This window comes from Oncorhynchus nerka, linkage group LG15 (genome assembly GCF_034236695.1).
Source record: "Oncorhynchus nerka isolate Pitt River linkage group LG15, Oner_Uvic_2.0, whole genome shotgun sequence".
NCBI lineage: Eukaryota > Metazoa > Chordata > Actinopteri > Salmoniformes > Salmonidae > Oncorhynchus > Oncorhynchus nerka.
In genome coordinates, this window is record NC_088410.1 from 34,926,263 (window position 1) to 34,946,248 (window position 19,986).

Below are 19,986 nucleotides of genomic sequence, written 5' to 3' on the forward strand. Positions count from 1 at the left end.
GAAATTGATCATAGTCACAAGATCATAGTCTGATTCTAGGAAGAAACAGTTGATTTGGTACATGGACTCCTGCATACTTTATCCCTCAATCTAACACAACAAACACTCAGTTTACCCAAATCCAACACTCAACATCATCATGCTACTGACTGTTACAATGCTACTCCACTGTCATAATGACGTTAACGGGACACTATTATATCAGCATCTCCATTTATCAATACAGTACAGTAGTACACGTATGTATGGTCTGTTTAGTAGAGGAGCTAACAGAAGATCCTTCCCCCTCCCTCTGCTCCTCCCCCCTCCCTCTGGTGACTTTAGGGGAGGTGTCTAATCCTCTAGCCACATCCCTTCCCCTGTTGCTTGGGGCCACAGATGCCAAATGCCACTAAACTGATTAGCCTGTTAGCTACAATCAGTTTCCTTCTGCACCTCCAGTCCAGGACTGACTTTAACAGTAGCCTTTACAAAGGGCTTGGTCCCGAGCACTGACTGCTCTTCCGACATCACGGCGACACTGACCGTACTCTCGTCACTGTGTAGGACTTGGTCGTCTTAGCAACCCATCAGTAGTGTATATTTTAATGATCTGTCTGTGAGCATAGTCAAGGCCAAAGAGGTGTCGGAATGGTGACAGGTTGAAAGCTCAGAGATTGGGTTTGCCGTGTAAACAGTGTGTATTTGTGGCCTTTGGTGTAATTCTTGAGAGAGACATCCTGAAGAGGTTAATTCATGTTAAAGCAAGTCGATGGTCTCAAATATAGACGGACGTTTAAGATTGGTTGAACATTTTGGCCAGGTCTCCCCTGTTTTTTTTGTGTTTTTTTTTTACCTCAATGGGACAGCCTGGTGATATATGATGTTTGTTTCCAACATTAGGACTGTTTCCCTAAAGAAGTTACATCCGCTTTGTGTTTTGTTTTCTTGCCAAGATACTAACGAGTATCGCAAGGCTGGTATTGTCCCAACCCTACACTCAAGCCGATCGTGACTAGGGGTACATTGCCATGTTGGTTCCCATGTAAGACAGGATAGACTGTACTCTCTTTTACTCAAGTCAATCGTAACTGGGGGTACTGTGCCAGGGATACGAGGGTTGCCAGATTCCAATAAGATAGTGAGAATAATCCCCCATAAGGCAGGATAGGCTGTACCCTCCTTTCATTCAAGCTGCTTTGGGCTGGGGGGTACAGTCCGTGCCAGAGTTGCAATATCCCATATGATTGCATGGCGTACTCCTTTATAAGGCAGGATAGGCTGTACCCTCCTTTCACTCTGTCTTCTTTGCAGAGCACAGGACAGACGGGTACACAGCCAGTCAGCTGACACACAGCTGTGTCTTATGCCTGATCCCGTGTTGACATTAGCTCCTTAGCACGCGGCACGTGCCCTAAACTTCTGTAAAGCTCTTATTTGGGTGTCCCTCTTCTGGCAATCTACATTGGTACACACCTGTTCTGATCAAAATCTGTTCCCTCGCTCCTGTTTTTGTTCTCAGTTCCGTCTGTGGGTTGACCCATTCACTGCTTCTCTCACTTTCTACCCTCCTCTAGCTGTCTCTTTTATACCAATTCAGTATGTTTCTCTTACTCCCTTTTCTCTGTTATTTCCAGGTTCTTTCATGCACCTTCTGTCTCCTGGCTTCTTTTCCTCCATGTCAAAGACTCTCTCTCCTTCTCTGCCACCCTTTTTTTTTTAAAGATTCAACTTCCTTCCAGTTACAGACGTATTAGTAAGTAGTCCTTTTGTGTCTGGCTCTGTTGCTTGAAATACCGGTACAGCTTACAGTCTTAACAGAGCTGGTAAGGATATGGGTGGATGCCCATGTAAGTAAATAGACCCACCTGAAAGGGAGTTAACCCCTATCTCTGGTTGCGTCTGAAATGGCATCCTATTCCCTATGTAGTGCACTACTTTTGACCCGGGCTCTGTTCAAAAGTAGGGCATTAGACAGGGAGTAGGGTGACATTTCAGATGCAACCTTTGTGTTTTGCCGTTGCGCTGGACGGCTGACCACGTCAAAGAGCAAAACGTGACTGATTCCACTCTTCATATGTCGTTGTTGATCGACGCTTGCTATGTGACCACTTCATAGTGTACTTTACACTGGTTCAGTCTCTCTTTATCTGATCAGTGATATGGAGCTTATGGTGTTGTTTTGCTCATACTGTGTTTCCACGGAAACCGTAGGCGCCCATAAAACTATTTGGCCATTGACCTCTAAGGGTGTGTTCTTTCATCTTAGTTAAATATTGAACTGTGAACTGCGTTCCATTGGTTGATTGCAAGGAAGTGATATCAGTGCAAAGTGGTTTCTTGTGTCAATATTGACTAGCAACTTATGTTTTTGTCCATATCTGCAGAGGCAGAATGAATTTGTCCATGAATAGCAGCTCTTGGTAACACTTTACTTGATCCTTCCACTGTTATTAGTATGATATTACATAAGTCATGATAACTGACATCATTTTATGTCAATATAACATTGTCAGGTTGCTTGCAGTGCTATTTTATGCACTCTAATAATGGCTAGGCTGGGGTGTGGGACTGTGTGGGGGCTCCCAGATGGTTGAGGGGCAGTTCTTGGGGAACCGTGGGGGAGGACGGCTTGGGCCGGTGGCTGATGGATCACTGGTTCAGGTCCCCATTTTTGACCTTGTGGGAGATCTGTCGACGTGCCCTTGAGCAGGGCGTTGACCCTGATTGCTTCTGTGTGTCTCTCTGGATGGGAGTCTGTTAGATGACTAATGTGATGTAGTTGTTGAGCTTGAGCTTCACTGCCAGTATATTGTATGTTTTTTAAATATTCAATAAAAAAAACAATACAAAAACAAAACAATGGCTAGGTTGGCATAGTCATGACTGTGTCAAATGAGTCAGCTAATTATGACTGCTTAGTGCTTACGGTACGTGTTATTTCATGCCTTGGCAAAAACGTCAGCTTTGTCATAGATAATGTGAGGAAAATGTTAACAAACTTTACTACTACACGGCTTTTAATGAGCTTTGGTTTGGTGCACTTTTTATTGGAGACAAAGGGCCCGACCGTGTATATTCTGCACTGTAGCCTTCTTTAGATTAAGCTAGGGCCAAGATGGCTAACTTTCCATTGTCTTTCTAATACTGTGACTCAACAAATCCTATTGTATCAGCGACCGGTTTCTGTTAACTGAATTAATCAGTTAGGTTTGGAAGGGTAAGGAAGTCCACTTGTATTGGATAGGCTGATTATTTTTAGGGAGCTGGCAGCCTCCATTTTGTCTTGGCTGGTTAATGCGCCGTGTTGGGGTGCTGTGTACACAACCCTGGTAGGAAAGCAACGTGGATAGGGGGATGAAACGGGATGGGGGGGGGTAAAGAGCGAAAGGAAAAGAGAAGGGGGAGACTGTGAAAGTTGTGTCCCAGCCGCCCCTTGCGTGCCGCACTCGACCTGAAAGAAACCGTCTGCGGGTGAAACATTTATGAAGGGGAGGTTAATATTTGATTGGGAGAGAACACTTGAGTGCCAGGGTAGCAACAGGGAGGGCACTGGGTGGATGAAGGGATGATGATGGTTGGTGGTGATGAAGGCTAGACTTCAGGGATGTGTTTTTCCCTATACAAAGTTGTTATATGTCAATAAAGCATACCTGGCATATATCTGATATATTGTTTTTCCACATATCAGTTGATGTGAAATAAGCAGCTTTAGTACTTTGGGATTACTTTATTTTAACTCTGTCAATACAGACCATTATTTGCAAAACATGAAAACAATGGGCATCTCTCCAGTTTGTACATTCACTATTGTGTTTGCATTATTTTACTGTGCATGTGAGGTTTGTGCTAACATACTAAAGAGCTCAGTAAATTGAGAGGCCCTGCTGAAAACCCAGCTTGACGTCAATTCATATACTACTTTCCCTCTCAGACACCTATCCTCTCTCCATACAAACAGCAACAGTCCACACAAACATCAACAGTCGATTTACAATCCCAGTCTGTTTGTACAGTATCAGTGTTGCATCCCTCTCCCTCTAGAAGGGGGTGTGGCTCAGTCTGCACCAATATTATGTGTGCAGGAAGATAACAGTCATGGCCTTGGCTGGAGCGTACCATCTCACTCTGCCTCACGGGGATGCCGGGACTAAGCGCATTCTCTCGCTAAACCAGATTATAATTTTGCATTGTGTTTTATATTAAAGACTTGCATTTCTATATGTATAGTTCTTAGGCAAAGTTGGATATGATCTATTTTAGCTTTTATGCATCGTTCTGGTCTCAAACTACCTCCGACACCGCTCCTTCTCTTTCTGCGTTCCCACAGTCCAGTGTGGCCAGGTCGATATAAGCAAGAGGGTGACGGCAGATGGACCTCCCAGTCAGAGGGATTACATATTAACACTAAGGACAGCTCAGTCTCCTCTCACACACGTAACACATACCCACACAGTCACAGGGACACACAGAGGAGGATGCTGTTTTGAACGCGCCACGGAGCATCGGCTGATTGGAACGTAGAGCTGAAACGGGGAACAGAAGAACAAGAATAAATAGAGCAATATAACAGAAGGATCGATGGAAGAGAGCTTCTGTCCGGTCACCATGGAGGTGTGGAGCTCCTCTGCTTCCGAGGAGGAGGAGGAAGAGAAGGAGAGCGGCCACGGGAGCCAGGAGGAGGAAGAAGAGGAGGTGGAGGACGGAGGAAAGCCACACAATAAGGAGATTCTGTGCAGGGAACTGATGCAAGGTGAGGGGGTAAAGGGAGGATGAGAGACGGACAGAGAAGAGAGAGTGATTGGGAGAGGAGCAAGGATCGAGGGAGCAATGGAGGAGGTTGAGAGAGGGGAAAAGGAGGGAGTTGCAGGCGATCAGGGGGATTCTGCAGCCATAAATCTGTCTTGTTGGCAGTGTTGCTGTGCTGTTAACATATTGTAGAATCTGTGCAGGTTACAGTCAAGCTAAGTGAGTGACGGTATGGCTGGGAAGGTGCTTATGCATTAATTATTTGTTGTATGAATGGTTCTTTCAGCTGTGATTTCATTCACATGCAGTAACACATGGTTAGGTTATTGACTGGCTGTATGTGTGTATATGAATAACTGTAGCCTGATCTGTGTCTCTACTTTTGAGTCATTGAAGTCACATATGCCAAATGTGTAACTTACCTCCAGTGAACAGGGGCTGCCAGGTATACTGAGCTTGCAGTTCTCCCCATTGAGTGTGAAGGTCACTGTGCCACAGTGTGTGTTCTTAGCAGCAGTTTGTGTGTTTTCCGTCAGCAGCAGCAGTGTTTTCTGTGGTGTATTGTCTCTGTGCCTTTTGAGTGTCGTTGACTTTGGGCTGCAGTAGACAGACTGGCTGGAAAAGGTTTGTGGACTTTTAGGACTCAATATGAAGGTCAAAAACATGGAACATGGAAATTTAATAGAATTTTCAATTCATGCCCTAAATTGATGAAATGACAAGCTGGTCATGCTGACCATGCTATTCTGTTATGGTCCTTCAATGTGGCAGGTATCATGATGATGCCCTAGATTCACACCCTAGTTAATTGTCTTCACTCCGTGCCTCTAGCAATATTCCATATGCTGGGTTACAGTATATTATACACTTAGTGGCCAGTCCCCGTTCGCGAAAATGGTTCTCCTACGGACAGTGAGTCACGTGGCCGTGGCTTGCTATATAAAGCAGGCATGGAGACATTCCGTTTCTGTTCGGTTGAATGTTAGAATGGGCAAAACAAGTGACCTAAGCAACTTTGAGCGTGGCATGATCGTCGGTGCTGGTTCCAGTACCTTGGGACACACAACTCGTCGGTCCTTGTCGGGATGGGCTATTGCAGCAGATGAGCACATCAGGTTCCACTCCTATCAGGTAAAAACAAGAAGAAGCGGCTCCAGTGGGCACGTGATCACCAACACTGGACAATTGAGGAGTGGAAAAATGTTGCCTGTTCTGACGAATCCCGGTTCCTGTTGCGTCATGCTGAGTCAGGATTTGGCGTAAGCAGCATGAGCCCATGACCTCATCCTGCCTGGTGTCAACGGTACAGGCTGGTGGTGTAATGGGGTGGGGAATGTTTCCCTGGCACACTTTAGGTCCCTTGATACCAACTGAGTAACATGTCTATTCCCCAAAGAATTCAGTCTGTTCTGGAGGCAAAGGGGGGTCCGACTTTGTACTAGATGGGTGTACCGAATAAACTGGCCACCGAGTGTATAATTTTATTTCACCTTTTATTTGTCGTTTTGCCCGTTCCTGTAGGTTCATGCTCTACAACATCCGCAGAGTACGACCCTGCCTCACACAGGAAGCGGCGCAGGTCCTAATCCAGGCACTTGTCATCTCCCGTCTGGATTACTGCAACTCGCTGTTGGCTGGGCTCCCTGCCTGTGCCATTAAACCCCTACAACTCATCCAGAACGCCGCAGCCCGTCTGGTGTTCAACCTTCCCAAGTTCTCTCACGTCACCCCGCTCCTCCGCTCTCTCCACTGGCTTCCAGTTGAAGCTCGCATCCGCTACAAGACCATGGTGCTTGCCTACGGAGCTGTGAGGGGAACGGCACCTCAGTACCTCCAGGCTCTGATCAGGCCCTACACCCAAACAAGGGCACTGCGTTCATCCACCTCTGGCCTGCTCGCCTCCCTACCACTGAGGAAGTACAGTTCCCGCTCAGCCCAGTCAAAACTGTTCGCTGCTCTGGCCCCCCAATGGTGGAACAAACTCCCTCACGACGCCAGGACAGCGGAGTCAATCACCACCTTCCGGAGACACCTGAAACCCCACCTCTTTAAGGAATACCTAGGATAGGATAAAGTAATCCTTCTCACCCCCCTTAAAATATTTAGATGCACTATTGTAAAGTGGCTGTTCCACTGGATGTCATAAGGTGAATGCACCAATTTGTAAGTCGCTCTGGATAAGAGCGTCTGCTAAATGACTTAAATGTAAATGTAATATAAATGTTCTGCCCCTGAACAGGCAGTTAACCCACTGTTCCTAGGCCATCATTGAAAATAAGAATTTGTTCTTAACTGACTTGCCTAGTTAAATAAAGGTAAAATAAAACATTTAACCAGGTAGGCTAGTTGAGAACAAGTTCTCATTTACAACTGCGACCTGGCCAAGATAAAGCAAAGCAGTGCCACACAAACAACAACACAGAGTTACATATGGCATAAACAAACATACAATAGAAAAAAATCTAGAATGATACTACTACAGTATAATACTGAGTATATGAAATAAGAATACGGCAGATTATTCATTCTACCTCAGAATATTCTAGATCGATTCTTTGCAATATAGATCAGAAATTACTGTACACTATCAAGGGTTTGACTTGCAGATTAAAGGGGCACCCTGGTTTGACACACTGATATATAGTTTCTAAGAAGTGGCCTATTTCAGCTAGAGAATGTCTTTCTTTTCAGCCTCCATTTGGTCCTTTGTCTGAACGGGCAGCGTGCTGGCTGGCTGGCACCTTTTCTGTCAGTGCACTGCGACACTGGCATAGATGCTGGCACAGACCCAGAAAACGAACAGACTTTTCTAGAAAATCTCTGGCGTTACATGACGGTTACACAATGGCTAAATAAAATTGGATGATTTATAATATTTCATTACACAAGTACAGTCCAGCTGTAATCTGTAGGCACTGCTACTCAAGGGATTTGATGATGATGTCCTCAGGGCTGCCTACACCACAGACGGGCAGAAACTTTAACCTGGGTGCAGTTTCTGCCACAAATTATGATTTCTTATCTCCCTTGTCGTCATTTAGTATTACGTGGAATTAACTAGGCTAATGATGTAATCATAAATTATGTATAGCTAGAGGCTGGATATATTTGATGACGTCTAATATATTTAATAGATTACGTAGAGGTCTAATATTTCAGACCAAATAGTCAATTGGGTTTTAATGTTTATAGACCCAAGTTCAATATTGAGATTCACTGGCTCTTTACTGCCTTAAAGCACTCATAGTAGGCCTCAATGACCCTCTAGGCAGGACATTGTTGTACTGGCTGTCTCTTTCTCCCTGACACCTGCACCACACAGCTAAACGGATCAGGGCAGGAAGACGTAGGTATTGTGATGTCACGTGCAAGTTTCTGCAATCTGTCCCAGGCCCATACAATGGCCTGCCCTGTATTAGTAGCCTAATGCCTCAGAATGGACGTTCCAAGAAGATTGGGAGAAAGGCTTATTTATGGTAACGTCTGTAGTGATGCGAGAATCAGACTGACAGAGGACAGAGTTGAGCTTGTTGGATTGATCCCTATGGATCCCTGTTGATCCTGTAGGCTCCTATGTACTGTACAGGATCCACTCTGAACCCTCTCGGTTAGGGTACATTGAGCTAGGATAGTGTGGTCTTAGTGGGTAATATAGTACAGTATGTATTGCTCACAGACAGTCAATCAACTACTGTACTGTGGCATAGCTTTAAAAGGGATAGTCCACTCAGATTTCATCATTCTTGAAACATTTTCTTTCCAAAGAAATCAATAAAGCTTGACACTGTGAAAATAAATTAAGAAAATAAGTTAACATCTAGATACAAATTCAGCATTAGTTCTTCTTGATAGTCCAACACAATGTTCTGTCTGCAGTGTGGTTGAACTAAATACCCTTTTCTTGTCTGGAAAGTAGTCCAGTCTATAAGCTTGTAAAGATTGAGAAGCTATTGGGGAAGCTAAATGGGGATTTAGCATTAGCATAAGTATGTACTCCATGTAAATTACCATATAACCATTGGATTTTAAGTTCTATGGATGAATCTATTTTGATAATAGTACAATTAGGAATTGTTACATGGATAGAGCTATTTCAATTGTAGTGGCCCGATTTTATAATTAGTCTTTGTTCTAGGAAGTTACTTTAATTGAAGTAGGCCTCGCCATATTAGAAAATGTGCCTTTTGTTCTATGGAGGAAGCTATTTTAATTGTAGTTTCAGATGGGAACATTAGCAGTTCGCCTATCCCAGTTAGGACGACAGTGTTTTAGGAAGCTATACTTACTTAGCCACATGGATAACTGACCCTATGTAATTTTATTATTGAAAACTGGACACCCTTGCTCTGCTCTACCATTGAAAATGGTAGGCTACCTGATCAAACTGATTGTCCAGATTAGGCTATTCCGGGGTATTTTACAGAATGTTCGTCTTAATAAAGAACACAATTAGGGTTTGTCTTTATGATATACTGAACTGTAGGAATGTATCATTGTAGACTCAGCGATTAAACAAATGACCTGCAACGTATTGGCACTTCTTTTGGTGCATAAGTAGCAGCTCTGTCTGTTGCAGGGGTTAGGTTGGCATTGTAGCTGCAGTCAGCTAGTGCCCGTGCCCAGTGCTGCGGGAAGCCGTTGGATCCAACTCAACCACCACCCGCTTCTGTGGACCGGTCTCAGTATCCTAGAACAAAATGTTATTTCTCTTTCTCTCTCACTCTTTCTTTCTCTCGTTCTCCTTTTATTTCATTCTCTGTTTCTCCCTATATCTCTTTTTTCCCCACGCTGCAGACCCCCATCACCTCTAAACAAGGACACACACTATTTTCTTAAAGGGTTGAAAGGATTAATGACTGTAGGCATACAGTAGATCCGGCCCAGGACCATTTCATTCCATTGAATAATTGGCTCATGGATGCTGTTACAGTCACCCCATTTTCAGCCAAATGCTGCCCCTCACTTTAATGATTTGAATCTACTGTACAGTACTGATGAGTACCTCATCTCCTTGGTGCCAGCCAGGCTTTTGATCAAAGGGAGATTTTTAATGGCATGTACCTGCATGAGACTACATCTGCAGGATGTATGCTGATGAAAATAAATGTCAACTTGAATGTCCCGGCTGATTGGTCGGGATAGAAACATATTTTTGGATTATTTGGAGATGAGGCCTTGCACAGAAACCATGGGTCCCCCTTCTTTAGGTCACCAGAATGATTACTATGACGAACGAAGCATCAACTGTAACTCCATGATGACTCCGCTTCCAAACAAGATGACCACTATTGACCCGCCCATCAGTCTTGAACACGGTCGCGGTGTCCATTCACAAACCAGTAAACGAACTGACCTGCCTATAACCAGACCTTTCTATAATCACGGCCATAGATATCCAGCCCGACTTCCTACTGGGAGTTAACTGTTCTCATTACCGGTTTCTACAGCAGCTTGTGCTGAGGGAAGGGTCTTATCCCTGTAATGAGGATCAGGCTAAGAGGATAAACTCTGACTGACTGGCTATGTGGTGGTCAGTGCCTCGGTCTGTTTCCTTTCAACTGTTGTTGACCATGAGTCATTCACTGAACGAGAGGGGATAAGAGAGGACATAGTTGCGGGACAATAATGACCTGGGCAGTTAGCTTTTACCTGTCAAAGTTTTACTGCCCGATATCGTGGTCAGTGTACGCCAGAAATTATCTTAGCTCCTGTGACCAATTTAAGTTTCTAACCAGAAAGTTACTGTCTCTATACTGTCCCAATAATTCACTGTCCAATACTCTTACTTTTCAGTGAACTATATATCAACCAGGTATTTTTCTTTTCTCCCTCCATTCCCCATCTCCCCCCTACAGTGCTGTGTTCAGAGAGAGTGGGCCAGGTCACTAAGACGTACCATGACATCGAGGCTGTCACCCACCTACTGGAAGAGGTAAGTAAATATAAGGGGATTGTTTTCATACGTGAACCCTTCATCAAATTGAATAACGTGTACCTGAGTATATTATCCATTTGAGCAAATCACGATAGTCATCAGCCATAAGCATGTTGCTAGAATGATAAACAAGTCTTCTACTAGAAACTAGACTGTAACTACATCACAGAATGAAGAACATCAAACCGCTGTCGTCTTGCAGAAAGAGCGGGACCTCGAGTTGGCGGCCCGGATCGGCCAATCACTGCTCAAGCAGAATCGGGAGCTAACGGCAAGGAATGAGTTAATGGACGAACAGCTGGAGATCGCTAAGGAAGAGGTATGAAACCATCACTGTGGCCCTGCTTTGATTTATCTCACCTATTACAGACAGAATACAGTAGTACTGGAGCATAGCATTTAGCGAGAGGAAATACATACAGCGTATGTAGTCTTTAGTTCCAGCCCGGCATTAACACAGCTGGTTCAACTTTGATTTATAGACCTTGTATCACTTGAATCATTGCATTAATGCTAGGCAGGATCAAAAGCCTGCACACCCGGTAACTCGCCCGGACCAGGAATGGGGACCACTTTACATGATAGATCCTAGATCAGTACTCTGACCTTGCATCCTGGTTCCAATTCACCAGATAGCCCAGCTGCGACATGAGCTCTCCATGAGAGACGACCTGCTCCACTTGTACGCCAGCACAGAGGAGATCGAGAACGCCTCCGACTCACATGCACTGTGAGTGTGTACACATACACACACATACACTGCAGAGTACACATACACATCGTACATGCCCTCAGGCATATCAGCACAACTTTGGCAGGTAAATGTAAGACTTAAATTCTGACTGCCTTCTCCCTCTCTCCTGGTTTTCAGAATGAAGAGGAACGAGTCGTCTAACTCCCTCAGTAACTTTGTCAATTATGACTTCATACAGCAGAAACTCAAAGGTCTGGAGGAGGAGAACCTCAAACTACGCTGTGAGGTGTGGAACACTGACTACTTCCAAATACCTGAAGTCATTGAAGTGGATTGGAAACTTGCTAATGCAATTGATGTTGCTACTCCACAGGCCAATGAACTGACGTCAGAGACCGCTAACTATGAGGAGCAAGAGCAGGAGCTGATGATGGTGTGTGTGGAGGAACTCAGTAAGTATATGTACTACAGTGTAATACTATGCATACTTGTGAAGGTATACGGTATTACTGTATTCCTGAGGGAGAGGTAATTGGTGAGTGGGTGAATACAGTGAAAATAGTATGTGTTCGTAATGTGTATTCATACTAACCCTCTCTGTCTCTCTCCCTCTTTTTCTCTCTCTATCGTGTTCTCTCCTTCTCTCCCTCCAATCTTTTTGTTCTACCTCCCTCCCCCCTCCCTCCCCCAGCCTCTGTGAATAAGCAGGTGGTGGACCTGTCTGATGAGTTGGCCCGTAAGGTGGAGGACACCCTCAGGCAGCAGGAGGAGATCAGCTCCCTGCTCGCACAAATAGTCGACCTGCAGGCACGGTGCAAAAGGGTGAGTGATCACAGACCCAACGAGGCAAAAGCATACACGCACCTAAATGCATACCCAGACACACACACACACACATACAGTGCACGGACACACACACAGAGTTGACATGGCACTCCTCTCATGCCTTGAGGTTCCACAAGGACAAAAGACTCAAGACTCACCCACACCGAACACTTCTATAAGGGAGTACATTAAATATTTACATGTGCACTGAAGTTGGAATCTACAGTATCAAGTTGGTATACAGTGTCACTGATACGATCATGGTATTAACTCTCCACTCTGTTCCTCTAGCTCAACACTGACAACGAAGAGCTGACCCAGCACCTGAGTGCCTCACGGGAGAGCCAATCACAGCTCAAATCAGAGGTAAGACACGCCCTCCACACTCTCCCAACAATCCATTACCCTCCAATGAGCTATCTAGAACTATTAGGATAAAGTTGCTCTTTAACACAAAACTAAGGTCTGTTTTTGGCTTTTCCCCCTTATTGTTAATGCAATGATTTGAGGAGGCTAAGCTGATCGTAGATCTGTCCCTCAAGGCAAGCTTGTAAATAACCACAGTAGCAGTGTGTATCTAACTGACCTCTGGCACTCCCTGGCTGCAGCTAAACTACCTGCAGGACAAGTACTCAGAGTGTGAGGACATGCTACGGGAGGCCAGAGAGGACATTAAGAACCTGCGCAACAAGAGCCTGCCCAACAGCACGGTGCAGCGCTACAGCTCCCTATCAGCCGTGTTCCCCATGGACTCCCTGGCAGCGGAGATTGAGGGCACCTTCCGCAAGGGCCTGGACGTCCCCGCCCCCTCCGAGTACAAGTGAGTGATGATGTCACTGTGAAAACATAAAACACTGGGGACAATGTGCTTTTTCCAACCTGTTAAGCTCAGTTGAATGACAATGCCGGTATGTCAGTTATGTGCCAGAGGTGAAGTGTTATCAAGTATGTTTGATTGAACAAAGACAGCATGACATAACAAAGCACATCTGTTGATGAATAATATAGAATAAGTCAAGTACAATGTTTCAAATGTTTCCAGAATTACACTAAAGGAGATCGAATTTTCAAGCAGAAATACACTGACAATGTTAGACTTACTACCAGGCACTTTGTCACCACCACTAATCTATATGGTTTATCTATGGTTGTCAAAGGAATCACCCGTGGCGCGTGTTTGAGACGGTGAAGGTGGTGAACCAAGCGTCGAGGCTGCGGTCGCGGTGCCACTCCCCCGGCCAGGTGCCCGGCTCCAGCCCTGTGTCGCTGCGCTCCAGCCGTGCCTCCACCCCCCGTACCAGCTACTACGGCTCAGACAGCGCCAGCCTCACCTTGGAGGACAAACCACCTAGTGCCGTATCGAGACTGGCAGAGGTGGCACACACTGAGGACAGCAGGTGAGACTGGCAACCGTGTGTAAATATACACTCCCGGTCAAAGGTTTTAGAACACATACTCATTCAAGGGTTTTTCTTTATTTTTTTGTATTTTCTACATTGTAGAATAATAGTGAAGACATAAACTATTAAATAGCATGAAATAATGACTGTCGTGTCTCCTTGCTTATTTGAGCTGTTCTTGCCATAATATGGACTTGGTCTTTTACCAAATAGGGCTATCTTCTATATACCCCCCTACCTTTTCAGAAGACTACTGATTGGCTCAAACACATTAAAGGAAAGAAATTCCACAAATGAACTTTTAAGAAGGCACACCTGTTATTTGAAATGCATTCCAGGTGACTACCTGATGAAGCTGGTTGAGAGAATGCCAAGAGTGTGCAAAGCTGTCACCAAGGCAAAGGGTGGCTAATTGAAAAAGCTCAAATATAAAATATATTTTGATTTGTTTAGCACTTTATTTGGTTACTACATGATTAGACATTCTAAAACTTTTGACCGGGAGTGTACATGGGTATTTATGGGTATATGTGTGAATCACATTAACTCTCATGGAGTCTACAGACCTCAGACACACAGAGTATTTACTTTTCAAATTAATTTGTATTTGTCACATACGTCGCAGACAACAGGCGTAGACTAACAGTGAAATGCTTTTCCATAGTATATTAATGGACTGTCCTTCATACATGTTCAAACAGACCAGAGAAATATAAGCTGTATATGTGTACTAATAACAGCAGTGTATTTGTAGTCAAAACCTATCCTACCTCCTCTGCTCTGAGTGTTCGTGCATCAACAGTGTGCAGTATATCATTAACCTTCCTTTATTTCTCTCTGATCTCAGTGTAAGTGGCCCTAAGCGTCTGGGTATGCCGGGCATGCCTGGAGGCCAGGACCTTGAAGCCGCCCTCCGCTGTTTATCTGACCGCCAGCAGAGCCATGCCTCAGAGCGGCCCTTCTTTGAGGTGGAGCGTGAACGCAAACTCCGCGCCCTGGCCGCCGCCTGCCAGCGGGGCAGCGAGAAGGGTGAGGGGGTGGGCGAGCTGGGCTCCAGCGGGTTCCTTACGCCCAACGACAGCCTGGTGTCCAGCTCGGTGGCGTCAACAGGCACCAACTACTCCAATGGCAGCTCGCTGCACTCCTCGGCCGGATCGGGGGGCTCGCGCTCCTACCTACCTGACCGCCTGCAGATTGTCAAGCCCCTGGAAGGTGAGGAGGGACGGGGAGACCCTGTGTCTGTTCTTAGCGGTAACTCAACTGTTAGTTTTACGGTAACTTGCCTAAGGTTGATGGACTCAGTTTCAAGTGAAACTATGAATGTAGACTTCATAGCTGAAATTAGACACTCTTTACAATTATTTCCTTCTTTCAATCTGAAAAATATGCATGATTAGAGAAATACAGGTTATTACATAAACAAATGTGTTATTCCCAACATGCAACAATGTTAACTATATCACACTTCCTCTGCACCCCAGGCTCAGTGACCCTGCACCACTGGCAGCAGCTGGCCAAGCCCAACCTGGGAGGTATCCTGCACCCTCGCCCGGGGGTCCTCACCAAAGACTTCCGGGAGCTGGAGATCGACCTCCAACACGTCTACAGCCTCAATGACCTGGAGGAGGACGAGCCTGACCTATTACAGCTCTCCCATGGCCTGGCTGCCGGAGCCCACGGAACCATGGGTAAGAAAAGAGGCCACTGGGTAGTGTTTAGTTGAATTTAGTAGATACGGTTGATAGGGTCTCAATTGTGAGTGAAAACACTCACACATACACACACATTACACACTCATTCCTCTGGTCCATCTAGTCTGGTGTGGAAATCTGATCATTCTCCCTTCTCCCTCCGACGGAACTCTTTAGGTCCGTCAGATTGGGTAAGGGAGAACGATCAGGCATTGACACTGGAACCTTCTATTTGGATAACATGTCTACTGTGGTCCATATCCCCCTAAGTTCACCTGTGTGGTAGGTGTGATGTTACTAAACAGTTTGTGTCATTCCAACTCATACTGTCGTTGTATATCATACATTCTCCCATCTGTGTCGTGTGGTGGGTGGCTCTGGGATTTTAGCTTTGTGTGTTGTTGTGTTTGTGTGTAGTTGTGTTAAGTGTGTCCATCACCCACAGTCACTCCTCCATCCTCTGGCCCCAACCTACCCCAGACCCCTCCCACCCACACCGTCACCACCTGTCGGCGCCACCACCCCTCCCTCCTGCTCCCCTCCTTCTCCACCAGGTAAGATCTGCGAGTCCCTCACACACACCTATTCATTGGTTACACTTTATTGTACAGTCCGGTTTCACATTTTATTTGATGTTTGTTTTATTTAACCAGGAAGGCCATTAAGATATTTTTTTCGAAGGAGACCTGGCCAAGAAAGCAGCATACAGTCAAGTGCATAAAGTGACATGTTTTTTGTCTGGTATTTACTAAGAGCGTATTTATGGTGACAATGAATACTGGTAATGACGTGTAATGTAATTTACAATATGACGACAAAAGACTACACCACTCTCAAAACAGCAGCTTTTCTGCCCCATTTTTCTCCTCAAAGGTACCTTGCTACTTTGTGTGTATAGCAGTCCTTCTCTCCTCCCTTACTCAATCCGTCTCTCCTTACCCCATGTCTCTCCCCTCAGTGGTAGGAAACGCTGGTCCAAGCACTTTCTCCAGCTCTAAAGGGGGCTTCCTAGGCAAAGTAAGAGCCAACAGGCACGGACAGAGTGGGAATGATGCAGGAAAATCCCATTTGTAATCCCCTAACTTTTCTAAACCATGCCCCTTCTAACTCTGACCCCACCCAACCCGGAAGCAAAACTATTGATCATACCCCACGCTAGAGCCTTAAACAAACACCACTACAAAGTAACGTGAATGAATGCACTCGCAGCTTCGACAATGCTTCAACCTTCTATGCATAAAACAAATGGATGTTCTTGTGTCTATTTAAATGACTGAGGTTTAGTATTCGATTATTGGGGTCAAATCCTAAATTAAGATGCACACGTAACTCAAACTTTAATACACACAGGTATCCCATTCCAACATCTTAATGCCTGCTTCTCTATTAAGGATGTGGTCCATTATCTTGAATCTACTTCGTAAGCAACATGTCACACACTTGCTTGGCTTGCTATCTTGGACACCATGGCCCCTGTGCTCATCTTAACAGTTCCTGATCCCTTCCAGATTCTTCCAGGTAAACTGAATGAGCCAACAGAAATCCTCTTTTCAGTTCTCAGGCTGACTAACTAACTGACTAACACAATCTCTAACCCACCCTTACAGGCGTAATCCATCACTGGGAGCAACTAAACTGACTAACCACTCTTAACTAATGCTGCACTGTTACTAATGCTCCTAAGCTTCTCGCTATGTATTTATTGTATTTAACAGAACTCCTGTGTCTGATTGGTATTTTTCTCTTGTCCTGTATATACAGCCTTTGCTCTCGCAGCCTGTCCGCTCGTGGGAGCTGTGAGCATCTGAGTCCCACGTCGCCCTCCTCTTCCAATCAGCAGCACTGTGTGCTGACCTTGGACCCTAGCCAGGGTGGTGGCCACCACTCCACCCCAGCACCTCCTCTATCACTGGGACTCCTGAAGCTTTTGGAGGAGCAGGGCATCTCTGCCTCCACCCTCCCCTACCCTTACCACCAACTGACCCCACACACACCCCACACACGCCCCACAACGGCAGAGGAAGAGCGGGGTGGAGGAACATGCATTATGGAGGAAGAAAGGAGAATGAACATTTTCAGCTTCAACCTGGTAGAGAAGCTGAGGAGTCTGGGACTTCACAAGGTGGCAGCCCGAGGCGTGGTGGACTGAAAAGAGAACGAAGAGGAGAGAAAAGCAATCCGACAATACAGACATCCACCTAGAGTCTGAGAAAGACTGGGAAAACTCCTTCTCCCCTTCCTCCTTAATCCTCATTGACTTCAATCCACATGCTGGCTATGCCGCTGTACCGACATTTTGTGTTTCGGGCCCACAGCAATACATCGTAAATGGAACCTCGGGAGAACCATAGAGCCATACATTGAGTTTCTGTTACGTGTACAGTCACTCTTCTTTTTGTAATGGACTCATGTATTGTATATACTAGGTCTCCACGACAATGTGTGATGTCATGATCATTCTCAGGAGAATCACCTGATCACCAGTCCGGCTGGCTTGAACACGTGCAAGGTTTTTTTTTTTTTTTTTTTTAAGATAAAAAGATCAAAGAAAAACATGCGTTTCTTTTTTATACCTGTGTTTCGTGGGTGTCGGATGGTTTTACTTTTTTTTTTAAAGCCCCCCCCCCCCCGCTATGCTTTTTTATATATATGTTTTACCATCAAATACAATCACATGACCTTTTCATTACATTGGGAAAGATTCAAGGTATCGTTATTTAAGAACCACCACCAAACGGACCAGTTTGTCATCCAGATGCACTGGAATTCAGTATGTCCTTTTGCATATTAGCTGCTATTAGAAAATGAAGCATTTGTGGGTATTAAGCACATTGACTTTACTGTGGTAAAACCACAAGCACTTCAATCACTCCCCATTACAGAATGGTAGAGAGATTGATGCACTGACTTTACTTCCTGAACGTTTGTGACATTATTGACATTCAATGAGTTATACTACTCTGCTCTTTACTCGAAAGTCCTAATTTAGCACTCGCAGTACTGTGTGTTTACATGGCATCACACAACATCACCTGCTACAAGTCATTGTAAAATGCTTTACTTCGAAATGCTTTCAATTATTGTAAACTTCTGTATTTAGTCGAACCTCACCAAAGCATTCAGGTGGTCTACCATGCTGTATCAAAGACAACAGAAAGTGACTGTAAAAGGTATCGGCACTAGTCTATGGGCTGGATCTGTGTTAACAGAGCTTAAACTAAAGTGTGTAATTCATGACATCAGGAATAATGAAAGTGAGTTGTATGAAAAAACGATGATCAAGTGATCATGGACTGCATGCTTTTTTTGGATGCTCTTTCAGCTGTCTGGACAATCAATTGTAGATAAAAGGCGTAGGATACTGCATATCAAAAGGGAAAATGATAGCAAATGATGACAATTTGAATTCAGAAGAAAATTAACCAAACAGCACTACATATATTTCAGATGTTGAAATGGACTACTCTGTGCTGAATTCTATGTTATGATCACTGAGATGAATGTCTGTATATATTGCACCACATGTACATTAAAAAGTACATTGTATTTCCATCAGCCACACGTGCATGCGTGATCTTTTTCTACTCTTAAGGGCCGATTTCCCCAGACACATTAAGCCTGGTCCTAGACTAAAAAGAACAGTTAATGTAGATTCTATGTCAGGCCTATGTCCTAAATTAAATCAAGAAAGGTCCGTAGACATATACTGCAAACATGTTTATTTTGACACTTGGATAAAAATCAAAACTCATGACATAAGCCAATGAAAATTTCAAGTAGGGATGGCTTCCTGAGTAACGCCAGTGCAGGCAGACGTTCCTCATTTGGCGAGTGATACATCTCTACTCTGCACTTCGCCGTCCAAAGTCTACCCATCCTTGGTAGTCCCGGTCCGGACACTCGTTCATCTCTGCGAACAATACAAACCTACATGAACCAAACAGAAAAGTTCAATGTGCATTTAAAGTGCTCAAGCAAACAACTATACACTTCACATTTGCCACATCTCTCTCTCACGCACTTGACTCGACACCACCACTTACCTGAGATGGCCTGCATGATTTGCTTGGACATGAACTCGCGCTGGTCCTCCGACAGGTGCGCCATCCTCTCCATCCGTGCTATGCTCGTTTGAGTGTCTTGCGCCGTCCTAACCATGTTCTCCGCAGCATTTCTCACTGCCTCCCTCCTGGCCAGTAGCTGTGGCAGTATCCCACCCTGTTTGGTGTTGCCATCCGACTTGGATACAGGTGATGTCAAACCAACCCCCACCAGCGCTGCCATGAGGACGCACACCAACAATCCACTCATTGCCATGCCTAGACGCAGAATAAGAGTTTTCTTACAATAAAGCTTTAGATTATTAGAAGTAGGGAATGCAAAAAAGCTATTTTTCTGTGTGAAAGTGAGAGGTGACTGTATGTAACAGTCTGTACAAAACGAAGTCGGCAAGTGCGAATGATATTGCCAGTTGTCCATGTCAGGTCTTTTATAGACAAAGGTCTATGTAGCCAATCTGGTAAAAGAGCAATATCTGATAACAATGTCCAAGATGGATCCCTTGATTGATTGAAAAAGACGATGGAAACTCCATGCGTAATGGATGCTCGGTGCCAGAATGGGGCGCATCAATATTCTAATCGTTCACCTGGAAATGAGAGACAATAAAGTATAACTCAGATATTCAATAGTGGTTGTTGTTACAGAAGTCTA

At 44.9% G+C, this 19,986-nt stretch overlaps 2 protein-coding genes across 14 annotated transcripts in view; one reads left to right on the forward strand and one right to left on the reverse strand.

Annotated features, from left to right (window-relative positions):
• Positions 1-18,830, forward strand: part of LOC115142534 (trafficking kinesin-binding protein 1-like) — a 42,601-nt gene extending 23,771 nt beyond the window's left edge. For 3 of the 13 annotated variants that reach the window (XM_029682059.2, XM_029682060.2, XM_029682061.2), the window contains 13 exons: positions 10,584-10,660; positions 10,833-10,982; positions 11,296-11,393; positions 11,535-11,643; positions 11,731-11,809; positions 12,049-12,179; positions 12,474-12,548; positions 12,791-13,002; positions 13,340-13,579; positions 14,430-14,794; positions 15,064-15,270; positions 15,719-15,827; positions 17,035-18,830. In XM_029682059.2, the coding sequence (XP_029537919.1) occupies positions 10,584-10,660; positions 10,833-10,982; positions 11,296-11,393; positions 11,535-11,643; positions 11,731-11,809; positions 12,049-12,179; positions 12,474-12,548; positions 12,791-13,002; positions 13,340-13,579; positions 14,430-14,794; positions 15,064-15,270; positions 15,719-15,827; positions 17,035-17,422 (2,240 nt within the window). In that variant the 3' untranslated portion in view covers positions 17,423-18,830. Of the gene's footprint in view, positions 1-4,135; positions 4,733-10,583; positions 10,661-10,832; positions 10,983-11,295; positions 11,394-11,534; positions 11,644-11,730; positions 11,810-12,048; positions 12,180-12,473; positions 12,549-12,790; positions 13,003-13,339; positions 13,580-14,429; positions 14,795-15,063; positions 15,271-15,450; positions 15,556-15,718; positions 15,828-16,231 lie in introns of those variants that run through there. The other 10 variants (XM_029682067.2, XM_029682069.2, XM_029682070.2 and 7 more) reach the window with 10 other exon arrangements.
• Positions 18,831-18,975: 145 nt separating this feature from the next.
• On the reverse strand, positions 18,976-19,720 carry LOC115143565 (cholecystokinin-like). Its single transcript, XM_029684065.2, has 2 exons — positions 19,317-19,720; positions 18,976-19,183 (listed from the first exon to the last, which is right to left on the reverse strand). Exons 1-2 carry the CDS (start codon positions 19,588-19,590, stop codon positions 19,116-19,118), a joined length of 342 nt encoding a protein of 113 aa, XP_029539925.1. The 5' UTR covers positions 19,591-19,720; the 3' UTR covers positions 18,976-19,115.
• Positions 19,721-19,986: the final 266 nt, after the last annotated feature.

Bases quoted from the DNA above. Each gene is read 5' to 3' on its own strand.
- LOC115143565 (XM_029684065.2), bottom strand. From the start codon at position 19,590: ATGGCAATGAGTGGATTGTTGGTGTGCGTCCTCATGGCAGCGCTGGTG. The intron at 19,184-19,316 runs GTAAGTGGTGGT...TATTGTTCGCAG, and splicing joins AATCATGCAGGCCATCTCAG to AGATGAACGAGTGTCCGGAC.